Source organism: Sarcophilus harrisii, chromosome 3, assembly GCF_902635505.1.
Source record: "Sarcophilus harrisii chromosome 3, mSarHar1.11, whole genome shotgun sequence".
NCBI lineage: Eukaryota > Metazoa > Chordata > Mammalia > Dasyuromorphia > Dasyuridae > Sarcophilus > Sarcophilus harrisii.
This window is the reverse complement of record NC_045428.1, coordinates 418072646-418099957: the sequence shown is the minus strand read 5'-3', so window position 1 is coordinate 418099957 and position 27312 is coordinate 418072646. Positions and strand designations below refer to the sequence as shown.

Below are 27312 nucleotides of genomic sequence, written 5' to 3'. Positions count from 1 at the left end.
GAAGATTTCCAACTCACAGAGACTTTTTTTGGATTCTCAGAACAATGGTCTCACCATCAGGAATATAATGTTCTAGATCCTTCATTTTAGGAAGAACATTTTGTATGCTGAAAAGTGTCCAGTTGGGGCAGCTAACTAATGAGAGTTCTAGAGGCCATGTCATAAACTCCAATTTAAAGAACTGGGGACATTTAGCTGACAGAAGAGAATATGGATTGTGTGTGCAGAGTTTTTTTTTTTTTTTTTTTTTTTTTTAAGCCAAGTAGGCTTCCTTAAGGAAAGTAATATTATGTTTTATAGAGAAGGTAAAGTGATTAGCTGCTGGATTATGTTGCAAAAGGGACTCTTGTTTGCTACCAATTGGACAAAGAAATAGTTCTGAGATCTCTTCCAATTCAGAAATTTGAGATCTTGTCGGAAATGCTAGTATTTTTCTCAATCTCATCACAAGTTATAGGGAGCTAAAAGGTCATTTCCACATTATAGCACTTTTCATAGCTTACATACAAAAAAAGGTCTTATGTTACATAAACCTTTCAAAGAGTAGAAAAGAGCATTTCATTGTTTGACTTGAAAACATTTTATTTAATTTATACAAATAACTACTAAATACAAAAAGTAGATTAAAACAAAATAGTTATTTTTTTCTGGCAGAGTTTAAATGCACATAATGTATAATTCAGAAGAAAATGCATTTCCCCCCCACAGCATTCAGGACTAAAGTTCTACTGAAATCTTTCATTGTTTCTAAATCAGTAAGATATTCGGTGGTGTCTTGTGGGTAATGGCTAAATATGTTCTGCGTACGAACTGAAAAAAAATATATTACAGACTACACACATACAAATGTGAAGCACTTAAAATGTGACTTAACTGATAATACAGAAAATGTCCATTTCAGATAATAGTGTTAAAAACATTTGTGTAATAAAATCATGAGACCACATAAAAATAAGCTTTAACATGCACTAGTCAGTTTTGTGAAAACTGCTAAGTGCACTAGTAATAAATAATTTGCCAAGTCGTTTATAAACAATTCCTAATGTTCGGCATTATTGTAAACATCAGCACGTGTAAAATGCAGCGAAGTCTGACAGTTACATTTCATTTTGCCAAATTGAATTCCTATTATTCAGACGGATCAGTGGAATACAGAGCCAATTTTTTTTTTTTTTTGGCAAGTTGGGTTTTAAAATTAATAGTAACAGTGCAAGTAAGGAATGCAAAGAATTCCTAGTGCAATAAAGGAGAGAAGCACAGGCAATATTGCTGATTAAAAATTTACCACATCCTCGCGTTCCCCAAGGGGAGTATCTAAGAGCCCCGTAAAAAGAACTCCAAGCCATCATCATAATGCCCAGATCTTTGTCTTTGAATTTCTCTGTGTTCCTTCAGATCACATCTTTTGCAACAGTACATCCAGCATCAAGTCTCTGAAGTCTGAACAGTTTGTGAAATGCCCATTTTTAGAGTCATTGAGCGAGGTTCAGGTGGTTTTAACGTCTCCCAAAGAGATGGCTAGATAAGATGTCCATCTTGTCTAAGAAGCCATTTTTGGGGGTCGGAAGGGATCAGTTCTGACAAATCGTCAGATCAGCATATTTCCAGACTGGACAATGACAACAACAAAAAAAATCTTCCATCTTGACAGCACCACGAAAACGTCAACAGTCAGCTTTCAATTTATCTAAGGAATTATCAATTTTGGTCAAAGTCTTTTTGATACGCAGAGCTGTTAGTCTTGCAGATGAATTCTGATACCAGCACTCTTTCATAAGTTTAGCCAGAGAGGTTAACGTCTAAGGGAAGAAAAAATACAAAACACCAAAGTGACAAACTCCTCTTTAGTAACTTGTTTGCTCAGAAGGTAGAACGTGTAGCTCAGGTTTTTGTAGCACTTGGGAGTCAAGGTGATGTTATGCCCATATTCCTTATATACATAAACAAACTTCTTGTGAACTGATAAAGCAGCCAGTTGTATTGCATGTACTCTGTCCTTTGGCCTCTCAACAGCAAAGACTAAGTTTATCTTGTAAAGCACGTGGCATGTGCCATGCTTTTCATGGTTTTTACATATCCAACTAGTAAGATTAACAAAGAGGGAAAATCCTAAAACCCAATAGCAAACAGGACAGTGTCTCAATTTATTACTTCTACTGCTAAAACCATATAAACTTTAAAGCTTGGGATCATGGGCTAAGAGCCACTGAGGATCAGCACTAGAACAACAGGGGTCCTCAAACTACAGCCCGTGGGCCAGATGCGGCAGCTGAGGACGATTATCCCCCTGACCCAGGGCTATGAAATTTCTTTATTTAAAGGCCCACAAAACAAAGTTTTTGTTTTTACTGTAGTCCAGCCCTCCAACAGTCTGAGGAACAGTGAACTGGCCCCCTATTTAAAAAGTTTGAGGACCCCTGATCTAGAACAATGCCCTCATTTTATAGATGAGAAATGGGCATCTTGTTCCAGGCCAAAATAGTGTGGGCAGAATGGGGGATAGTTCACAGTTCAGCGGTCTGTCATACTACCCAATCCAATACATGGGCATTCTTATAATCCTTTGCCTTATCATAAAAACAGGGAGCACTCATGTATAAAGTGCTTTTAAGTTTGCAAAGTGTTTTACATTTATTATGTCTATTGACCCTCCTTGCAATACTGTGAGGTACGTGTTATTTTCATTCCCATTATATAGATATGACTTGCTCAGTTAATAAATATTTGAGGGTGGATCTGAACTCAGGTGTTTCTTGACTTCAAGTCCAATGTTCAGTCCACTCTACCACGTATCTGCCTCTTCTTACTGCTCATTACAAAAAACCAAAAATCCTTTTCTCCAACAAATAACACCTAATATAGACCCAGTCTTCATAAGCACAGATAACTTTCAGCTAAACGTTCAGCTAAAACACACACATATACATGTACATATATATATATGTGTGTATGTCTATGTATACATATGTGTGTGTGTATGTGTGTGTGTATAAATGAAATGCTTGAATACCTTGAACTTAACTTGATGGGTATCCAAAAATAACCAAAATTACTTTCAAAATTGAGAAAAGGATGAGTAAGAAATGCTTTATACTTACTGGATCTGAGAACCATCTGTTGGGAATGTTTGGCCTCTGCTGATCCACACAGACTACCTTTCTCATATCTTCAAAACTTGGATCATTAGGAACTACATCATAGAAGGGTGGCTTATAATCTTCAACAATACCTAAACATAAGCAAGAATTAGATAAAGTATCCAAGAAAGATAACAAGTTCACAAGCATAATTAGTCGACTTGCTGAGATGGATTGTTAGCTGCCTCTGAAAGATAATAACTTGTGATTTTTTTGATCACTATAACTTGTCCATCTACAGCAGGACAAAATGATGAACTTGTGCTTGCCTCAAGCTTGACTCTGGCATAGACTGGTGGTCAACTTGATTGGTGCAGAAACTCTGCATGAGGTTTGGGGGGAGGGAATAGTAATTGTAACCAGTGGTTTTTATCACTTCTGCTACTGGGCTTAATTATTTCTTCTTGTTCAGTTATTTCAATCATGTCTAAGTCTTTATGACCGCATTTGGGGGTTTTCTTTCTTAGCAAAGATAATGGAATGGTGTGTCATTGCTTTCCCCAGTTCATTTTACTGATAAAAAAAACTAAGGCAATCAGGGTTAAGTGACTTGCCCAGGTGCATACAGCTAGTGTCTCAGGCTGGATTTGAACTAAGTAAGATGAGTCTTCCTGGCTCCCAGTCTGAATGGCACTTTATCCATCTAGCTAACCACTTGATCGCTATCATATTGCTAAAAGCAGTCTACAGGAGCACTCATGTAATATCAATAAGCCACAAGGCAGGAGACACACACGAGGCACAAGTTTGGGCTATTCAAAAGATCATGAGAGTGGGAAAGGACCTTACATGCAATCTCATTCTTTTTTTTTTCTTTTAATTGATTTAATTTTATTGATGAGCAAGAAGAGGCCCAGAAATTGTGACCCTAATCATGGTTACACAGGGAGTAACAAGAAGCAGGATTTGAATCTAGGGCCTCTAATCCCTTCTTCCCTCCAAGAAACTTGACTAGGTCACAACTGCAGTTTCCCAAAGTAGTTCGTAAATGCTAAAGAAGTCAAAAATCTGCTTTGACATTAGGTTGATAACAGTGTGACAATTGGCAAAGCCAAAATCCTAAATGCCCCACCCTCACCATGCTAGAAATTTCATAAAAATAGCAAAGAGGAGGGGAGGAATGGAAAACAACAATACCAAAACACAACCTGGAAAAGGCAATTCTACCTGCTTTGGGTTCTGATATCTTCTCTTTTTCCTCTCACTCTTTACAAGTATTCAAAGAAATGACTACAACAACAGCTCTTGAATTGTTGTTTTGTCAGAGATGAACAGAGCTGAGTAAGATTAAGTCTCAATCTAGCTCACAAATGGATTAGGAGTCAAGGGAGGTGCAGCTTTTAAACACTTCAGGAAATCAAGTAGTTTCAGATTTCAAAATTCACAAAATTGTTTTGTTTTGTTTTGGGTTTTTTTGCACACAACCATCATTCAGGAAGAAGAGGCTTTCTGAATCCAGAAGATGAACTTAAATATTCATTTCAATGGATTCCATTCTTGCTCTCCTTACTACCTCCTAGAACTCTTTCTCATTCTCTACACTAATTTAAGACTTGAAGAATCCAAACTTTTGTTGATAGGTAGGGTTAGTAGAAGCAGGTGTAGTGGTAAAGTCATAGTAACAGTAGCAAGCTTAAAATAAGCTTTAAAACCTTATTTAATAATAATTAAGTTTTAATGGCTTAAAAATGAACTAAAACTTTTGCTCTATTTGTAATGATTACTCACATAATTGTCGTGAAGCTAAAATAAGACACAGAGTGATATTTAAAGTTGCTATGACTTATTGCTACAATTACTACAACTACACTACCAGCCCAATTTCTGTCATTTACTATTCCAACTATGACTTCTCTTACCACAACTACTATCCTAGTTCACTAAAACTACTTACAAGTACAAATACTATTTCTACTAGTACTAAACTACCATCCCTAGTTTCTGTTGCTACTAATACTACTATTACTACCATTTCCCTTACTACAACTAGTAAGATGAGTACAACTAGTACTAGGGCTAATACTATTAATAGTAGCACTATTAGTACTACTACTACAATCACAACAATCCAGGCTTTTTTTTTTTTTTCAGTAGTGGAAATAAGACTCTTTCCATCCGCAAAGTCTTGCCTAACAAAGTTCAGATAAGCTTTAATAAATTAACTAATTAAATATTAAAATAAGCACTTACAAAGTATATTAATAATCATTATGCTTATTTCTCTCCTTTCTCTTCTTTCTTTTCCCCTCTCCTTTCCTTTCATCATCCCATCTACTAGATCTCATTGGCTCTCAAGAAAGTAGAAGAGAGTCACAATAATAAATAAATAATGAACAGAAATATTTACAATAGAATGCAGTAATATTCTATTATTGTATTAAAAAGAAAATAAAATGGAATTTATTAATAACATTATTAATTTGAGGAGGAAAATAAAAAGGGTAATAAAAAGAAAACTAAACTATACCAGTGGGTCTGTGATATTAAATTAATAAGTGCTTATTAACATGTGTCAGGTGTGGTATTAAGTGCTAGGAATACAAAAAAAAAACAACTCAAGAAGCTCACATTCTTGTTATGGATGTGACAAAAAACAACTATGGACATAAGAAAATAGAGGGAGGGAAAGTATGTAAGCAAACAACATCCCCCCCCCCCACCTTATCCTCACACCTCTCATGCAAAGCTTGTGCAAACAGTAAGCCTTCTGAGCAATGTTTTCATAGAATGCCCATCCCGGTGAAGAGCCTTGCTTGATTTAGCTGGACAAATCCTCAAAGACACATTGCCAGGAATCTACTCAAGAGCTGCTAGCTCTGTGTTAGAACTTGTATTCTGCAGGTTAGGGTCACCTCCACACTACAATCAGGCATAAGAACAGTACTTTAGTAGAAATTGTTGCAAAATAAGGTGAGCAGAGAGTGATTCAAAAACTGTTCAAACCTCTAAACAACTTGAAATTCTTCAAGTCTGTTTTTCAATTGTCAAATAAACAAGGATTTAATAGTGATAGCATTACTGTACATTTCACTTGAATTTATGTATCATTATTCCTACATGGCAACCCCCCCCCAAAAGAATTAAAAAGAAAAAATGGGATATAGTAAATTATATTTTCTTAAAAAAAAAAAACGTCAAAAACAATGCTGTTTTCGTGAGCATTTTACCAAAGAGGAAACTGAGTAAGAGAGAGATTAAGTGCCTTGTCTAGGGTCACAAACTATCAAGAGTATCTGAGGTGTGGGGGCAAGATTTGAGTTCAGATCTTCCAAAGCCAATACTAAGTCAATACTATCCATATATATTGAAATCTGAACCAGAACTTGAAGGACATAGGAATTATAATTGCTTCTGTTCTCTGATTTTCTCCAAATCAGCTATCTGACCTGCCAAGTCCAATAAGTAAGTCCATTTGTAACCTCTAATACTCTGATTAAAAGCCTTTCCTAGCAAATCTTCAACAGATTATAATGGGACATACTTGCAACATTTTAGTTAAAATGTTTTAGTTAAAAAATGTCAGGAAATCTAATCTGATATCCTGCCTTTATCAACAGAAAGAAACCAACTAAATAAATAAAAGACAGCCCTCTAGGGACACAACAAATAATTAAGTGATGATCTGATACCTAGGTCAAAATTACAATTGAATTATCTGACAGATCAAATGGGTAACTGTGGTCAATCTGGCTTCTATCCCCCTTTCTTTGGCTAGGGGCAAGAAGGCATACTGCCTATTTAAAAACTGGCCTGAAGACTAGGTATCATCAGAATTCATTTACTTTTGGACCCAGAGATTCTGTAGCTGGGAAGATGGTTATATCAGCTTACATCTGATAAAAGATGTCAAATAGGGGAAGCTAGACGGTACAATGGATAGAGTGCTAGCCCTGAATTCAGAAGAATCTGATTTCAAATCCAGTCTCAGAAATCATTTTCACACCACTTCCTAGCTGTATGACTTTGGGCTTAATTCACTTAATTCTCAAAAAACAGTAACAGAAATATTTCTCTGTCTCTTGCTGCTAGACTGATATTGATATAGTAAAAATGCTGATAATGTAAGTGGGTTTATTAAAAAAGAAAGATGTCAAATGCACAAAATGATATAGTTGGATTTTAGTAAATGGATTTAATAATATCGAGAAGTGGTCTACTATATACAGGGTTAGTGTCAAATAACATTGACCTAGAATTTATAATAGTTCTTTAAGATTTGCAAAGTGCTTTACACAATATAATAAAATAGCTTACATGGAAGAACCATAAAAATACAATTTATTTATCTCTTCAATCTCCTATAATTTGCAAACTTCAAAATTCTTTCAAAAAGTCAAATTTACAAGTAACAAACTTGCAAATAAGTTAACTACACCTGCTAGTTCCCTCTCCTCCTAACATGGAACAGTTGATTATTTTAGTTTGCTTCTCTGGCATGGAAAACAAAACCAGGACAAAACATTAGCAGTTAATAAAAAGACTAGTCCTTCTAAGATAAAGTATTGCTGACCCTGTTCCTTCTAGAACCAAGAGCTTGACATTATACCTAGACACATCTCCTTATCTTCCTCCATGTCTTTGTCTCTGTCTCTCTCTGTCTCTGTCTTTCTCTGTCTCTCCCCTCATAATAGATGTCTTACCTCCAGGGTAATGAATCAAACAGGAGTTAAAGCACTACAAACGTTTCAATAAACTACACAATAAAATAATAGTTTTGTTCATTTTTAACTTATATGAAGAAATGGAATACCAAAGATCTCATAATCAAAGGTTACATTTTCAAGGTCATAGATTCTTTTGTTTGAGAAGTTTGAATGCTTAATCCAAAGAGATGAAGTAATTTGTCTTACTCAAATTTTAATTTAATTAAGTTACTTAACTACTAGTTAGTGAAGAATTGGCTTAGACCACACAATGTTGACTTATGTCCCAAAGGTCTCTCCATAACAGCAAGAGGGGGAGTGATTTAAATGAGACCCAAGCAAGTCACAGCCTCCTTTTTTGGCAGGACAGTATTGTCAAGGCATCCCTAGCAATCTCCTTAAATGACATGGACAGAAAGCTCAAGATTGAACCCAGGGACTGAGGGGCAGTTAACAATGTAAAACAAATCTAGACTTATTCCTTATCTTGTTGCCAGAGCAACAAAACCTGAGTAGCTCTAAAGGACTTTTCTCTAATTCTTCATTGCTGATTTGGATGTATATGTCCTAGAAAAAGATGGCAGAGAAACCAAGGACATAGATCATTTAAAACTCTCTTTATTAGAGCTTACAGTTAAATAAAAGCTTCTTGTATGACGAAGACCTTAATGTACCTTCCAGGCAGTGTACCCAGAACATACCAACGATCCTATTATATTTATCTACAGCAGCTGGCACATTAAATACTATTAGCTCCAGATGTCAGGAGTCTTCTCAGAAGGCTTTCAGTATGTGAGTACAATGTAAAATAAAAAGAGCTCATCAAAAGCATGGCTTTGGATTTGGGCTGAAATTGCATTCTATTTTCCTTGTCCCACTTGAGTCACATTGGGCAACCATTTTCATCACAAGAAATTATCTTATTTATGTGTTTATATGTTTTGTCATCATATTGAAGTGTGTGGGGGTGTAGAAAGAAACTATTACTAATATTGTTTTTAAAGGTTTTTTTATAATAAGTAACTTTAAGCAAGGCAAGACCCAGAATACTCCTGGAATCTTTAGAAGTCAACAGCAGTTTTAAAATCAAATACACACAACCACTCCCAATTTTTCGCAGACTGAATAATCAGCTGGTGAAGTTATTGGTCTATTTTTCTTCATTGTCCTTCTTGGTTTTCTCTCTTGGGTCTATTCAGACAAAGGTCATCAAGATCTCCCCAAGAGGGAAGAAAGTGAACTACAAATAATTCTCCTATTCATTTGGATGTTTTGGGGCAAAGAGCAGGACTATTGTTTGGAATTATATATGGATTTCAAATACCCACATTACCTTATTATTTAGCCCCCCTCTATTGCATCTTTTTTATCCTCCAAAGGACATCTCTATTTCTTAACAACTAGATACAGCTGAAATAGTAAAAAAAAAAAAAAAAAATAGAATGTTTGTAAAATGGAAAACAGAAGTATAGCTTAAAGTAAAAGTAAAAGTAAAAAAAAAAGTAACAACTATCTGTGGAAGGAGATAGTAATGCATTGGGTTACTGAAATTTCCAGGGAAGGAAATAAAAACATTCTGGGAAAAAAAAAATCTATAAATTTAATTGGTTGCTAGAAAAGCAACTGTTGAATGTTTACTAGGATGTGCTGACATTTTTCATATTTCAAAATCTGAACAGGAAGGACAAAGAAAAATATCATAAAAAATGAATAAATATCCCATTCCTCACAAAATAATATCAATGACACTCAGCTACTATAACTGGCTGATTTTTGTTTATTTCTCTGTGGTTGTTATAAACTATGGATACATTTACCTAGAAAAGAGATCTTAAAAACAAAGTTAAAGATAATTAGACCACTATTAAAATATATTGGGCTTAATTATCCTGAAGTCTTTACTCAGTTGAAGAGTACTGTATGATGGTAAGGTACATCAAAATAATGAGGTTTGTTTACTCATTCTGCCTCTAAGAACCCAATGGGTATTACAGTAATGACTTCACTAAACAGATGGATGGAGAAATGATTCATGTCATGTCTCTGTTGAGAACCACTGCCTCACTGGTGACACTGATGAGACAAGATCCAAAGAATCATATGCTATGAAATTACTCTGACTATAACTACCCTACAGGAGGCATTTTATTCTGCTACCTGCCAGGCAAGGTACATGCTGGATTTTATCATTAATATCAGAATGTGAATTCCTTCAGATTGGAAGGTATATTTTTGCCTTTGTTTACATCCCTGTCACATAAGGAACATTTAATAAATGTTTATTAATTTACTGACAAAAATACAAGCAATGGAACTTTAAATAGATCACTACCCTGATCCTCAGCTTTCTCACCTGTAAAATGGGACTAATATTTGCTTGCAATAACTACTTCACAGACTTGTTTAAAAGATGAAATAAAAGAAGTGCTATATAAACAGCAATGGCTCCCTATTCACACACAACAATGGTTCCCTGATTCCAGGATCAAATATTAAAATCCTCATTTTGGCTTTCAAACATTCTTATAACCTGGGCCCTTTCCACCTTTCTAGTCTTTTAAAATCTTACTCCCCTCTCAGTATCCTGCAGTATAGCAACTTTGGCCTCTTTTCTGTTCCTCAAACACAACATTTCATATCTATGGAGTTTTGTGTCTCTTCATTTTCACTGGCTATTCTCCATGCTTCCAATGCTCTCCCTACTTATCTCTATCTTATGGCTTCCCTAGTTTCCTTCAAGTCACAGTGAAAATCCTACCTTCTAAAAAACAAACAAACAAACAAACAAAAAAACAAAACTAGTGTCTTTCTCCTGAGATCACTTCCTGATTTATCTGTCCATATTCTCTTTGGCCATGGTTGTCTGCATGATGTTCCCCCCCCATTAGGCTGTATGTTCCTGAAAGCAGGGATTGACTGCTTTGTTTTTGCCTCTTTTCATATCCCAGTACTTAGCACAGTATCTAAAACATTGCAGATACTTAATAAATGATTGATGATTAACTATATGACTATGACATTTTTATTATTTCCCTAGGGCAGGTTTCAGAATGTCATTCATGACTACATAAAATCCACACATCTTATTTCAAAATCACAGGCAATTCTGTGCCCCAATTTGTATTAAGGTTATGGTGACTTTGAACCTAATTCCTATAGCTGAATGTTTACCACCAAGTATAAATAATTGAATGAACCAAAATAGGTATTCTAAATACTTTAAATGGAATGTTCCTGGCACAAGTCTTTCCTTCAATTGGGTTTTTTGAAAAATGAAACATGATTGAGCTAAACCAGTGTAACATATTGGATAGTAACTTGCTGAAGAGGAAATAAGAGTTGTCATGGTTTCCATAACTCAACTCATTGTGCTGGAGAATGGGAAGGACAAGCAGTTCTCAGGCAGAATCAAAGGTTAATTAGAAATGGTTTTTCACAAGCCCTTGTGCCAAAGCCAACCCTCTGCAAAATGGGGATAATAAATACCTACAATGCTTACCTCAAAAGGCTGATATGAAGTACTTTGCAAACTTTAGAGTATTATGTATGCAAATAACCTGATTCCTATTCCAGATAAATATCTCCCAGTTCTCCATCTTCTCCCCACTATATTTCTCAATGGTCACAGCCCACTGTGACATGGACTCTACCCCTAGACTTCCTTTTCTGATAGCTAAGTTTTTTCCCAGAACCTCCATTTTAAGAATTACTCATGCTGGCCATGTTTACTTCTAACCAGACCATCTTCTGACACTGAGAACAATTTTCTTATCTTTTCTCCACCCCAAAAGCACTTTTCAGATCCTTTTACTTTTGTTTTGTTTTATTTTCTTTAGAATTTAAATTCCTTGAGGGAAGGAAGGAAATGACTATATGAATTAGCATGATGTAGAAGCCAATAGAATAATTAAGTCTCATAAAAAGAAGTTTAGAAGGAGGTGATAATCAGATTGTAAACTGTATGGGTCAAGGAATAACAACTTGTATACTTCTGGCCACCACTTATTACTAGGGAAGAAGAGAAAGATGATAAGCTGTTCTAGTGATTTCACTGGTGTACAGAATTCTTGGAAAAGGAAACTTTCTTTAGCAACTTCCTCTTAAGATTCTTAAATCTTAAAGTTACCAAAGAAGGTTAAGTGACTTACATAGAATCACACAGACCAGAAGCGACAGAAGCTGGGTTTGAATTGGATTTTCCTGACTTTAAGACCAGCTCTCTAGCTACTATGCCAGAAATTCTCAAAATGGGGTCTGAGGACCCCTCAGAATCCTAGAAATTCTTTCTTTCTGGGGGTCTGTGAAGTTAAAATTACTTTCATACTAATATTGAGATGTTATTCTCCTATTAAAATCCTTCTTTTTCCAACTACTAAAGATGAATGACCAAAAGTAGCATTATCTTATCAATGATTTTATCTTAAATTATTATTGCATTATATAGGAACCCTGCTAACCTTTACACTCAACATTTATGTTTTCCTCACAAAACCTGGTTATAGATAGATGAAATAAAGATAGAATGCATATATTTATTATTTATACACACACACGTATGTCTTCTAGGAAATATTTTCTCCCCCATCAATTAACAGAATTCAGCACAGAGTAAATACATAATAAATGTTCTTGAATCATACTAGAAATTGTATTAAGGGAGGCTGGTAAGTAAAGGCTTAATACTAGTCTCTTTCTCCTCCATCTTAAAAAAACTCAGTGATTTAATCAACCTGACAATGTTAGGGAGAAGCAAAGAAGGCTTTGACCATGGTGGATGAACTCCCATGACAAACTGGGAAAGTCATAAGAAGCATTGTACCAGATGGGCAAGGATGTGATCTGCATCCTTTTAGAGTACTGTCTCCAAGAGCAGGCTCTGGTTAAAATTCTAGGGTCAAGGGAAAATACTAAGACCACTGCATATCTAAAAAAAATCTTTCTTTCCACCCCCACAGTAAACTGTTGATTGAAATATATTTAATGTAAGACAAAATCCCTTTAGTTTTTGCCTTAGTAGAATCAGAATGGTTTTTGCATGAGCTTACTAAATATCTGCTGAATTTAATGAAATGCCTTTTGTTTCATTCCATAGTTGGAGATAAACAGCTTAAAATACAAATTCTTAGGAAAGTCAGCCCTTGAGTTTCAGTCAAAGCATAATCAAATAAATAATCAATTAATGCCAGTTACAAAGTAGTAAATGATCCTTTCAGGAATCAAGGGGGAAATATCACTTCTTAGTTGTCAGAGTACCAAGCAGGCCAGAGGACCAGTGCCCTCTTATGATGCTTTGCTGATTAAAAAAAACAATGGACAAAATACAAAAGGAGTAGGTGGAAGTAGGGGAGAAATCTGCATAACAAGTTTCCCCTTTTTTTATGTTTGTGAGTGATATGGAAAGAGCTGCTTGATTATATCAGGAAAATCAAAACAAGAACACTGCCTAGAAAGGCATTTGATCTATCTACTTTGGAATTGACTATTTGGCTTAGGTGAGGATAAACTTGCTGAGACTAATCACACAACCTGCTAAAATTTCTTCATACCTGCAAAAAAAAAAAAAATATATATATATATATAGCTTCCCTATCTCATCTACTGTTTCTTCAGCAGCAATCAAGTACAAAGGCTAAAAACTGGAAGGCACAGTTAAACACTTTCAAGATCCAAATGGAATTTATTAAATGTTTGCTGACTAGACTATACTTATTTAGAGGAATATCAGGAATTTGATTTAGAGATTTTAGAATTTATAGGAACTTGAGACCTATTATTAGTCAATGGGAAATATCTGGACATCAATTTTTATACCTGGCCCAGAAACTAAAAATTCATTTTAAAACTGAAATAAATAAAACAAAATGATTATTTCATTGAAGATAGTTTAAAGGACAAGGCTCCATCAAATATTTAAAAGGCTATGCTCATCTGGAACTATGCTCAAAAGTTATCAAACTGTGCATACCCTTTGATCCAGCAGTGTTACTAATGGGATTATATCCCAAAGAGATTATAAAGAAGGGAAAGGGACCTGTATATGCACGAATGTTTGTGGCAAGTCTCTTTGTAGTGGCCAGAAACTGGAAACTGAGTGGATGCCCATCAACTGGAGAATGGCTGAATAAACTGTGGTATATGAATATTATGGAATATTATTGTTCTGTAAGAAATGACCAACAGGATGATTTCAGAAAGGCCTGGAGAGACTTACATGAACTGATGTTGAGTGAAATGAGCAGGGCCAAGAGATCATTATATACTTCAACAACAATACTATATGATGACCAATTCTGATGGACCTGGCCATCTTCAGCAATGAGATGACCCAAATCAGTTCCAATGGAGCAGTAATGAACTGAACCAGCTACTCCCAGCAAAAGAATTCTGGGAGATGACTGAAAACCATTATATTGAATTCCCAATCCCTATATTTTTGCCCACCTGCATTTTGGATTTCCTTCACGGGCTAATTATACAATATTTCAGAGTCCGATTCTTTTGTACAAAAAAAAATTTGTATTTTGCAAAATAACGGTTTGGTCATGTATACTTATTGTGTATCTAATTTATATTTTAATATATTTAACATCTACTGGTCATCCTGCCATCTGGGGGAGAGAGTGAGGGGAAGGAAGGGAAAAATTGGAACAAGAGGTTTAGCAATTGTCAATACTGTAAAGTTACCCATACATATAACCTGTAAATAAAAGGCTATTAAATCAAAAAAAAAGAGAGAGAGAATGGGGATTAATTTTTAGCTTACTCTACTCCTAGAGTTTAGCACGGTGCCTAGTACATGATAGGTACTTAAAAATTTACTAGTTGGTAATTTCATGTACATAATATGGCTTTAATTATCACTTCCACAGAGATAGAAGACTCCCAAACCATTATCTCCCCCCTCGAACTTTCGTCAATTTCCATTTTAATTATAATTGAAAGAGAAAAGTTAAAAAAAAAAAAAAAGCTATAATAAAAATTTCAATATGTAGCTTTTCTCAACAATGAGATGATTCAGACCAGTTCCAATGATGTTGTGATGGTGATAGCCATCTACACCTGGAGAGAGAGGACTGTGGGAACTGAGTGTGGATCACAACATAGCATTTTCACTTCTTTTGTTGTTGTTTTCTGGAACTTTATTTTCTTTCTCATTTTCCTTCCTTTTTGATCAGATTTTCTTTTTTTGTGCAAGAATATTATATAAATATGTATGCCTATATTCAATTTACATACATTTTTACCATATTTAACACTGGATTACTTGCCATCTAGGAAAGGGATAGGGGAAAGGGGGGAAATTGGAAAACAAGGTTTTGCAAGGGTCAATGTTGAAAAATTATTCTTCATATGTTTTGAAAATAAAAAGCTTCAATAAAAAAAATAAAACTGAAAAGTTTCAATGGGTGTGTGTGTGTGTGTGTGTGTGTGTGTGTGTGTGTATGTGTGTGTATGTCTGCATGCACCACAGGTCGTGAGGAAGGAATATTTATTTGAAGTGACACTTTGTAATACAGTAAGTGGAATGCTGAATTTATAATTGGGAAAAACCTGAGATCAAGTTAAGCTTCAGATTCTTACTAACTGTGAAATCCTGGGCAAATCCTATCGTTTAGTCCTGATCAATTTCATTATCTATTAAATGGAGATAATAATAGCACCTACTCACAGGGCATTTGTGAGATAAAAATCAACATATAAATGTTAACTATTATTATACTATTATGATTTCCACATTCTAGAGAATTCTTCAAGATTATAAATTGCAGAGAAAGTACTCATTTACAATAATGGAGGAATTTCCTCACATAGGAGTTCCCTAACCTATGAAATCACAGGCCCAGTAAATCCTTACTCCCTATATTATCATTACTAAATGAGTATTATGGTTGCATAAAACTTATCTATGTAAAGCATAAAGCTATAATAAATACAATAGCTTAATTTAAATAACCTCTTTAAGAGATCTCTTCTTTTTTTTCTTACAAATTGAATCATGGGCAAGGCTGAATTCCACAAAAATATGAGTGTAAAAAAGAAATCTAAATGAAGGAAGAGAAACTATTGGCTACAACCTTATTTTCTACCTTCCCTCCAAAAAATAATAATAATAATAAAAAACCCATGATAATCACATAAATTTTGTTTGAATTTATGTTAAAAATTCAAGCTATCTAGATCCAAAGATCTGAATTTCAGAATAATGTGAATTAACAATAACAAAACTCTTCATATATTTGGGGGTTTTATTTGTCCCACAGGAATAGGGTTAGTGACTTGAGTTCACAGAAGGCAAGAAATCCAAAACTGTTTCCATCAAGCTTCCAAAACAAATGCTCAAGTAGATTAAAGGATAAATATCAATAGTTAGAAAAGCTATTTTGCTGGTCTTGGAAATGTCAACTTCCTTACAGTTTTAAGGAGAATTAGTTTACCTGACACAGAATGTGTTATAACACTACTCTTTCAACAAACCTGCCACTAGGACAAATGAATTGGTATTGGATTTCCAGTGCCAATGGTGCTCAGAAATCATTTGGAGGGAAGAGGGAATGAAAATCTAGTCAATGTGCAATTAGAGACAAAGTTCAGAATTTAAAGATCAGCAAAACAAGACCTTATTGCAAACAATTCTCAAGGCACCTAAGTGACATGAATTGCAACTCAAAAGCTTCCAAATACTGATTGAGAAACACCAATTACCAAGAAAATGTTCATGACTTCCTTAAAAAAAAAAAAAAAATAGTGTTAAAAAAACAAGGCTATCAAATAATATTCCTGGTTGTTTATATTTAATCTGATAGACATAACCAATATTCTCTGAATAGGTTTCTTTAAACTAGATAGATTTCTAGTTAAAAATCTGTATATCAGCATAGCATGCCTGCCTTAACTAGTCTAGTTGCTGGCTCTAACACAATAAAGACTGCCCCGCTTAAACTTCCCTCAAAAGAACAACTAAAGTTTCTCTACAACCACCATGCAAATTAAGACAGGCCAAAGGTCTTCAGATTGTTCACTGTTATTGTGATTTTTTTTAGTTTTTAATTTTCTTTGAATCTCTAAAATCTAGTCCTGGAAAGTAATGGGACATTTAATAAATGCCTGTTAATGTAATTTGATGGGGGAGAGGGGAGTAAGAAGAAATCTATATTATTTTTAAAGCCTAAAAAGTGATGTCTAAATACTCAAAAATTTGTCCCATTCTTTGGACTAAGTGGCACAGTAGGAAACTGTTGGATATAAAAGTCATGAAGACATGAATTCAAACCCTCTCTCAGACATTTACCAGTTGTGGGGCTATTGGCAAGTCATTTAACAAGGTCTCCTTTCTTCATCTATAAAATGGTGATGAGAGTAGCTTCTTTTTCATAGGAATGTTAGGAGTACCAAATGATTTAATAAGCATAAAATGGTTTACAAACTCTAAGCACATTATAAATGCTAGTTATTGTTGTTGTTATTATTATTATTATTAATCACTACTATCATCATTATCATTATTATATGTGTAAAGTGAAATGCCCATTGAGACAGATAAGCACATTGTGGAGAAAACTATTTCTTCCAAACATTTTGTATCTAATGCACATCACTCCTCATATGAGAGAGGATCAGATACCCCTGCAGCTATTTCACTGCATAAGTACCAAGTTGTTAAGCCTTATGGGAGATACAAATATATGCCTCTGATTTGAATCTAAATGTAAATAGTGATCAGTTTGATACTTTTTTTAAATCAACAATTTCATTAACTCAAAAACTTTGACAAATCTGATATAAAAACAAAATTAGCAAAAAATATTAGGTCTCTAAGAAATATTAATGAGATGCTTTATGACATATGGTTTAAGAACTTGAGTTAGTTACAGGAAAAGTATGAGCAAATTCTAAATCAGCATCACAGGATATGGAATTAGAAAGAATGTGAAGAGGTCATCAGGCCTAAGTCCAGTTTGATAATGAGGAAACTGAGACCACCAAAAAGGAGTAGTTGACCCAGGGTTACACAGATATTAAGCAGACCTAAGATTCAAACCTAAGACTTCTTACACTAAAACCAATATTCTTTACAATATATTCCAGCTGACCTTTAATGTACATACCTCAAGGCCTAAAAAATGAGTGTACTTAACTTTAACCAAATTAAGTATATTAAAATTCAAGCTTATATAAAAGAAAAATGTTTTTTTAAATTAGAAAAATATTTGCCATATAAATCTTTAAAATACTTGTGCATTTAAAGCATGGATTCATTTTCATCACAACTTTCCAGGAGTACATCTATTCTGTACATTTATAACTTTTTTAGGCATTCATTCAATGATAGATCAAGATTTTCTTTATGCCTATGTACAGTGTACCTACCATTGCTCACCATTCGCCTGGCCACCTCCCACAGGACCAGTCCAAAGGCCCAAATGTCAACTCTTTTATAAGAGTCAAAACAGTTCACTTGGATAGTTTCATCTAAGACTTCAGGGGCCATGTAGCGCTTGGTACCCACACGGGGGTTGTTTCCAACATCTAGGTGATTGTTGGTCTGGGAGTGGATCACTGCAAGTCCTATAACAAAGGAGAGAATGAGAATCATTTCTATTTCAAGGATACCCATCTGCTCTTGGGTGGCTGCCAAAGCATTTGTGATTACACCAATGAACCCCCATCCCAAAATGCCATCTTGTGGTTCTGAGGTGTCACTGCTAAGATATATGAAGAACTGTCTATGGTGGACTTTAAGGAATAGATACAGCAGTAGGGAAACTTTCTAAAATCTTAAGAGTAAGAAAACTATGGTGTGGAGATAGTGTAGAGAAAGGAGTAAAAAATGGCAAGAGGGGAAAAAACAAGAAAGATAAATCTAACTCAAAATGAGCTACATGCAATAGATAATAGATAGAAATAAGATACATAGATGATAGATAGACAGACAAATAAATAAAGATTTTTTTTAAGTCCTTAGGAAAGACAGTCTTATATTAGGAATCATCCCAAAGAGGCCTACAAGGAGACAAATCAAGCTCCCATTCCACACCATGATACCCACTCTAATTTAATGTCTCTAAACATTTAAATGGAGAACACTGTGTGACTTGGAAAACTTCAGGAAATTTGGCACCAGTTAGAGAGGGCTAGCGTTGCCATGGTGAGCCAACTATTGTTTCAACTTTCAAAGGGGACAGGTGTCTCACTCATCTGAGTAATAATAAGAAATACACAAATGTACCCCAACTCCATTCAATCTTCATGGTTCAGAAAGCATCTAAATTGGACCCCTATTTAAAGCAAAACTATCATCTTAATTTGTACTAAAGCACTTCCTTTAGTGCCATGAGTTATTTTGGTCAAACTACTTGCAAGAAATCAGAAGCAGGTTTTTTTTTTTTTAAATTGAATATTCCCATCAATGCATGTATTCATTAAAAAATAACAGTCTTGAAGTAAATACTACAATGTTCAAATGAACAAAAAGTGCTGCAAGATGCTTCAAATCTCCCGTAGATGGATGTTCCCTTAGGGATCCTGCAAACCATCTGCATAGAGCTTTTCCTCCTACCATCTCATTGAGCATTGGCTGGGATGATCTCTCAATTTAATGACATCTGCAGGTCCTTACAGCTTTAGTAAGCTGGAAAACCTAGTGATAGAACTAAATGATGAAATACAACCTCCTTGCAAGCCACCAACCAGGTTTATAAACCTTCACCAGACTTATAATCCCACTATGAAGCTTTCCCCTTCCAGAGTTCTTCTCCAAACTTGTAAACTAGCCACACCATAAATAAAATAAAACAAAAATCACAAGGCAGATAAGATGAATATTAAATTTTCTTATGAATTATTATAAGCTTGCTAGAAATTCTTTAATAACCTTCCACTTAGCTGCCTTTTTAGATATCTAATCTTATACATAGTTTTCAGAGGAAAAGGAGATAAGGCAATATCATTTTCTATCCCATACATATGATTACCCAAGTTCTACATGAATGATGACCATACAATCACACAATCTAAAGAAACTGAAGAAACTAGGTAAGCCATATTTTCCAACTTGAAATCTTTCTCCATGATATTCAAAAAGTGATCATTAGCCATTGCTTAAGAACCTCAAGTGACCTCGTTAACTGCCTTGCAAGGAGCCTTTCACACTTCTGGAAGAGCACTAATTAAGGTATTTATAATTTCCTTCATTACTAAACCAAAACAGCAAACACAACTTCTCATACCTCACTCCAATCCCAGTTTATAGCTTCTTTACTTGAAAAAGAGCTGCAAAATTCCTCCACTTTTAAGTGTGTCTTATTTTATGTTACTGTGTGGGGATAGTAAAAGTGGAATTGACACACAAAGATTCTACCAGAGCTGGACAAGGAAGAAAGAGTATCAATAAGAGTATGACCAATAGTCCTATTGAAGAAAGACTTCTTATTGCCTCAATCCCAAGACTACTATAACTATGGGGCTGATAGAACTGGCACTGGGAAAGGAGGTTGACTTCTGACAAGGACTTATTATCATACCCCTCAGAACTTTCTCAGTTCATTAAACCTTCTCTATCTGAAGACCTCTGAGATCTACTCAAAGAAGGAAGAAAGCCACTTGACCTTTGTTACTTTATAATAAATATTATCTACTGGAGTTTTGGATAAAATAATTTCTCTGCTATATAAAAGCAAGGTCATCTGTTTTAAAGGAAATCAGTTGTCCTGACATATCAAATTTTTTCAATTAAAAAAAGGACTTTTTTCCTAAACTGGAAAATTAAAATATTGGATGGTCTCGATGATTTCTCCTGGGTTTAAAATTTATTGATTCTCTGAGTGTAATTGCCTCATCAAATTGCACTGCTAGTTCACTGTGAAGCCCTGTGTATACACAGAGACTCATTTGTTTGTGTCCATCAAGAGCAAAAGTCTTAACCTGGACCTATGAACTTGTTCTTTAAGAAAAAACAACTGACAACAATTTTGATATAATTGGCTTCTTTTGTCATCCTATGTATTTTAATCTATGTGTTTGAAAATGTTTCTCTGAGAAAGGGACTTCATTGGAATGCCAATGGGATCCATGACACAAAAAAAAGATAAGTAACCCCTAATCTAGAGAGAATAGATGAACAACTTGTTTTCTGTCTTTATTGTCCATCACAAGACTCCAAATAACCATGACCCTTCGAAATTTTCTTCTGATTCACAGAACTGTTTATTCTTCTCTTTGCATATAAGGATTTAGCATGTTTTGACAGACTAAAGGTCCTTGTAAAGTGTTCAACAGTACACTTTAAGAGCATTTGCAAGGATGGTATAATGCATTGGTTAAAAAACAAGTTATATATCTATCAAGTAAACCTATCCAAAATGACAATGGATTTAAAGTTAGTACTGTAAAAGCAGTTATAGCCTCCAAAAAATTCTGCAATTATTTAAAAACAAAATAAAAATATTACTAGGAACTTGGGTAATATACCAGGTAATGATTTCACTATTGAAATCTTACTTGCTCACTTACTGAGCAAAGTTGAACAATCTTCCTTTTCATTGGGGTATAACTGATTTGGTATCTACTCTTGAGATTGTTCTCAGGTAAACACCAAAGAAGCAGAATATCTTTTATATTTATTGTTACTACTCTCTCTCTTACTTCAAAACCTGCCCTATCCTAATGTTGTTATACCCTAATGTGTTGTCCAAATTATTAAAGCTTTGAAATACTGGGAGCTGGTAAAGCAAAGTACTGGAAAAACCTATAGAGAGTCAAGAAAAGCTGAGCCAAAGAAGAATCCAGAAAGCAGAGAAGGAAATTTGAAAAAATGAGAGATCCAGGTCTATGTATTGTGTTTTCAATGTTCCTTAGTCATAAGCAGGCTTACTGATTCTCAACCATGAGCTAGAATTACCTGCATGAAGTAAAAGAACACTAGTTCAGGACAAGGAATATTGTAGATTATCTCTGCAATACCGTTTTCTATGATCCTCCAACCCCAAATAAAATGACAGAATATGCTATCATTATTGCGAATTTCAACTCTCAAGATAAAAAGTAGCCAAAATCAGCTAATAATTTTGAACTATACATATGAAATAATTATTATCTGAAACTCAATTTTTCCTAATGCAAAAAAAGTTACAATTTATGTAGATTCATACCTTAAGGTAGGTTATTATGAAGGTGTCACTAATTTCTAGGAAACAAAGTAACCTTCTATGATCTGAGATTCTTAGCTTTTTTATCATGGACTTCTTTCCTTTTTTTGCAAAAAATCTTCATGAATAATGAGTTACATACATGATATAAAATTCAACTTTGCAACAAGACAGTAAATTATGAGAATTTTATTTTTGGACTATGCAGATATTGCTAAGCTTGCCACTTATAAAGCAAAATTGAATTTCTTATTCAGAACCCAAAAAGTGTAGGGAAACCCTAAAAATGTAGCAGAAGCACTTCTGTGTATTGGTTTCAGTAGTCTAATGCAAAAATGTTTCCACTAGATTTATAGAGAGTGCTTTAGAAGGAGTGATCTTTCATTTGGTCAGCTGTTGAAAATCTGTAGATCTTCAACAGATTCCAACTTTTGGTGAATTATGAAAAATTTTTAATGCTTGTAAAATTCATATTTCCTTAGGGTTCTGGATTTTTCTTTCTGTAATGATCACATCAGTTTTGAGATGGGAATATACTGGATATGGAGGCTGCTCCAATTCCAACAATACTCACAAATGTGATTAAAGGATTAAGTTCTTTCTTTATTAACACAAATTCAAAGAGATTTGTGATTGACACTTTTGGGGTCTCATTTTTTGGGGTTAGTGAGGAGAATCTGGTATTTGAGTAAATCTTGCTGAAGCTGAGAAGCATTCTCATGGACTTCATTCTTTGATAGTTCGATGAAGTCTAAGGACTTTTTCTCAGAATATTTTACAACGTATAAAATGAAGGGAATAGTCAATTTAAGTTATCCAAAAATTTTTTTTAAAAAACTAATTCATGGACCCCAAATTAAAAGTCGTTAAGATTATTAGGGGCAGTTTAAATGTCCATCTGTTTTGGTAGAAAAAGTTTCTCATGAAATATTCCTTCTCCAATGAAATCACAGGTTCAAGTTCAAAAAGTAGCATGCATCTTCAGGATTAGAACTGGATCAAAGTCTTTCATTTATATACTAAAAGAGGGCAGGTGTCAATGAAGATAAAGAGATTTCCTGGATCTCACCACTGTTTCTAGTAACTCAACTTCCAGCAAAACTAAATAAGCTCTGAAATTCACATCTCTTCACTACCACCCTAGACCTAAGAACCCTCTCTTCCTCTGATAGAAAAGGGTGGAAGGTAAATTAAGAAGTCCTCCTAGATCATTCATTAAAGGAGAGTTCCAATGCTAACTCCTCATCATTTTTCCCCTCTCCCACCCCCACCCCATACCTAGTTAGTGAAAAGACTGTCTTTTACCTTTCTTTGTTTCCCCAAATCCAAGCATATTGCCTGGCAAATAGAAGGTGCTTAATAAAATGTTAACTGATTACTAGCGATGAGTCTATATAAACCAAGAGGCTCACATTAAAAAAAGAAGTCTTTTAAACGATCTCTTAAAAAAATCATATGTGTCACTACTGATCTAAGTATATGCCTTAGAAATTAGATTTCAAACTGCTGAGTAAATTGGTATTTAGATTCTTCCAACACTACCTTTAATATATACAAAAATTTAATAACAATTCTTTGACTTAATCTACCCTTGGTTAGAATAAGATAAAGTCCTAGAAAATAAGTAATATTTCATTTATGCCATTGTTTCCTCAGTCTCTAAGACAGAGCCTAGTATGCTGTAGATGCTTAATAAATTTACTGAGAAATTAGTGAATGGTTGGAATTATAATACAATTTTGACTAATATGATTATTTCACAAATAGTTGGTTTTAAGGGAAAAAAGATACCCAAATTTTTAATCACAGAATAATTAACAACAGCAAAATAAAAAATTGATCAAATTCCAAAAATATATTTGTTTGAAAGAGTGTGGTATTATTACTTAGTTTTTAGTTTTTGTGTTTCTTTAAAATAATAATAATAAAAAAATATTTTAGAACAGTGCCCTCTAGTGGAAGTCAAATTTGGTGACAACTCTTTAAATAATAAAAAATAAGTATTGTAAAGATAAAGAAGAAAGTATTAGGAACTTTAAAAATAGTTTCAACAAATGAGAACAAATTACCCAAATCTGCTATACAGCACTGTCCATTCTTCTTAACAAGAATATTTTTGCTCTTTAAATCCCGGTGGGATATAGCTGGCTTCCCTTGAGTTCCAAATATCTCTATGTGCAAATGTGCCAGACCACTAGCAATAGACAGCACAATTCGAAGACAGCTAACTGTGTCCAGAGTAGTGAGCTGTAGGTAGTCATACAATGATCCCATTTCATGATAATGTGTAATTAACCACAACTGAGTACTGGAGTGTCTTGATGTCATATCTGAAGCAATGAACCCTGAGGAAAGAAAATAGGAAGAAAATGAGAATAATGGTAAGATACCAAAGAAAGCTCTGCATTAAATTCTTTTGCAGCACCAAGAACAATCATCAAGATAAGTGCTTAACACAGTGCCTAACACAAAATAAATAGGTGTTTAGGAAATGGTTATTGATTGATTATTTGCAAAGCATAATTTAATCAGTAAAAAGAGATTTATCAAAGATAAACAAATGAGCATAACAAAAAATGATCATTTTAAGGTGGCTTCATCAAAATTCAATTTTGTGTGGTAATTCCCCCGAAATGTAAACATCTAAAAAGGAAAGAAAGATATAATTGTTTTGATTTTTAAAATGTTCTTGAAAAGACATAATTTACAATGAAATAAAATTCTGTTAACAATATTATAAGTTCCTTAGAAGACAATATCAGGTTTAGCTGATATTAATGGGATATTTGTTAAGCATTCTGCAAACTTTAAAACCCTATGTAAATTCTAGCTAGAATAACTCAATTCTTATAACAACAGCAATAAAAATATCACAATATTTTCAGGAGCACAGGTACATACTTAAAGATGTGTTTTTGAAAAGCAATTAAAATGTGACCAGATGAAGCAAATAAACAGGATGAACTCTAAACTAAGCCCTGATAGGTGACCCATCCACCCTCTTTTGATTGGAATGAAGCCTCCATCTAAATTTCTAGCCATCTAATCCCAAACCATATCATGCCTCCTCCATCCAATGACATTGTCAACCATTTTCTTAAATTCACTTCTCTTCAGGGACAAGAGTCCCAGGAGACTCTTGTAAGTGATCTTTGGCCACATCTTGCCCACAAGCAGGCCTCTGATCATCACTCTTGCACTTTAACTACAAAAGCTTCCCCTCTCCTTTCCTTAGCCCTGATTTCCAGCTCTTTTTTGGCATGGGTTATCCTCCCCCAAATTAGAATGTGAGTTCCTTGAAGGTAGGAGGCTAGGAGCTGTATTGCTTGCTTATGTTGTTACTAGATGGGAGCCCTGGGGCTTGCTAGGTTTAAAGGTAGTCTCAGCACAACCATAGGAACTTTTACCTCCCTCACAGCACAGAGAATGGAAGTCTGAGTTCAAGAAGTTTGAGGGAACTGTGCTGATTAGGAACTCCAAGCTCTGCTGTGCTGCAGACTGAACTAGAATACAAGACTTACATGAACTGATACAAATGAAGTGAGCAGAACCAAGAGAACAGTGTTCAGTCATGTCAATATTGTATGATTATCGATTATGAATGACCTAGCTATTTTCAGCAATACAAAGATCCAAGACAATTCTGAAAGACTTATAATGAAAAATGCTACTCATCTCTAAAGAAAGAACTGAAACAGAATCTAGATACAGATTGAAGCATACTTTTTGTTTTTACTTTCTGTTCCTTTCATTATTTCTTTTTATTTTTTGGTATATTTTTTATTAACACGACTAACAAGAAAATATGATTTGTATTACTGTGTATGTATAGCCGATATCAAATTGCTTGTCCTCTCAATAAAAGACAGAAGAGAGGAAGAGAAAGAATTTGAAACTTGAATTTTTATTAAATATTAAAAATTGTTTTTACATGCAATTGGGAAAAAAAAGAAATTTAAATAAAACAGAGAGCTGTACAGTAATTAGTCCCAGCTATGTATTATTTTGAAAAGGTACTGATAAAGATATAGCACCCAGAAGCCCATCATTCAAGACTACAGACTGTAGCCAGTTTAAAACAGGTTGTATTCCAAATGTTTGAAAACTGTGTAAGAATTTAAACTAACTTTCCCCTAACAACAATGGTGGTTATTAAGCATTCAGACCACTTAACAACTCATATTTAACTTACAATGTGCCTGAAGTGGGGCAGCTGAACCGCAAAGGAGATAGAGCACCAAACTGGGAGACAATAAGATGTGACTTCAAATCTGACCTCAGACACTTATTAGCTGTGTGACCCTGGGAAAGTCATTTAACTCTGATTGCCTCCCTAAAAAAGTACCTGAAGTACAGGGGAAAAAATAGTTAAAGAAGGAAAAGGATATTGTGCTGCCTCTCAAGATATAATTAGAGTTAAAATGGTAATCAAGGGAAACACAAAATAAAACAAAAACCATAGAAAATCCATGAATTATTAACCTGGTAAAGGTACTGTCAAAGGTACTGTCAAAACTGTCAGAGATAATTAAGACTAACTCTCCTTAAATGAAGCTTACATTACACATCTCTCCTAGATATTGTTTTGGGCACATCTCAGTCTAAATCTCTTGACTATTAAAGTTGTCCCAATATATAGAAAGTAGCCTGTCTTTCAAATGACTTCTTTCTGGTTTCAAAACTTATAACTTAATATGAAGTCTATCAAACTCCTAATAGAGATACAAATATACCTGAATGTAACAACAGATGTTATAGTTTTGAAGAGTTGTAATATTTTGACTGTAAAGTATAAACATGCAACCCTATACCCATAATTAGGGAATGTTAGTCATCTTTGCACATAAAATCAAATTATGTGTAGCTGGAAGTGGTCTTAAAGTATGATGGAGAAGAACTAAACACTATCACAAAAGCAACTTATGCTATCATATTGCTTCATAGTTAATAAAGTATTTTCTTTAAAAAAAAAAAACTCTTTTGATATCAGCAGCAGCTCATAAATATGCAGCACTTGAAGATTTGCAAAGTACTTTAAGCTTATTCTCTCATTTGGTCTTATTCAGTGTCAGGACTTATTATTGTAACCATGCTTTAAATGGGTAAACTGAAATCCCCAACAAGCTATGCTACAAGCCCAGAGTCACACAGATACTAAGTTTTGGGGGTGGATTTGAATCCATCTTCCATTCTCAAGTCCAAGTCCCAGTTGTATATTCATTATTTGTCACATCTCATAAAAATGAATATTACCGTAACATTTGCAGAGAACTGCAAACTAATTTTTCTACATATTATTTCACTTAAACCTCAAAACAATCCTGAGAGGTAAGTATTATTAATATCTCCATTTTGTGACCAGCTTTATGACTGGTCCTCTGAAATCAT

At 34.4% G+C, this 27312-nt stretch overlaps 1 protein-coding gene across 1 annotated transcript in view; it reads right to left on the bottom strand.

The window, feature by feature from the left end:
• Nucleotides 1–556: 556 nt before the first annotated feature.
• The window catches only part of ACVR1 (activin A receptor type 1), an 83248-nt gene continuing 56492 nt past the window's right edge, over nucleotides 557–27312 (bottom strand). The window contains exons 7-10 of the mRNA XM_003763877.4: nucleotides 23994–24269; nucleotides 18149–18346; nucleotides 3099–3229; nucleotides 557–1799 (exon numbers count right to left, since the gene is read on the bottom strand). Of these exons, the coding sequence (XP_003763925.1) occupies nucleotides 1665–1799; nucleotides 3099–3229; nucleotides 18149–18346; nucleotides 23994–24269 (740 nt within the window). The 3' untranslated portion in view covers nucleotides 557–1664. The remainder of the gene's footprint in view (nucleotides 1800–3098; nucleotides 3230–18148; nucleotides 18347–23993; nucleotides 24270–27312) is intronic.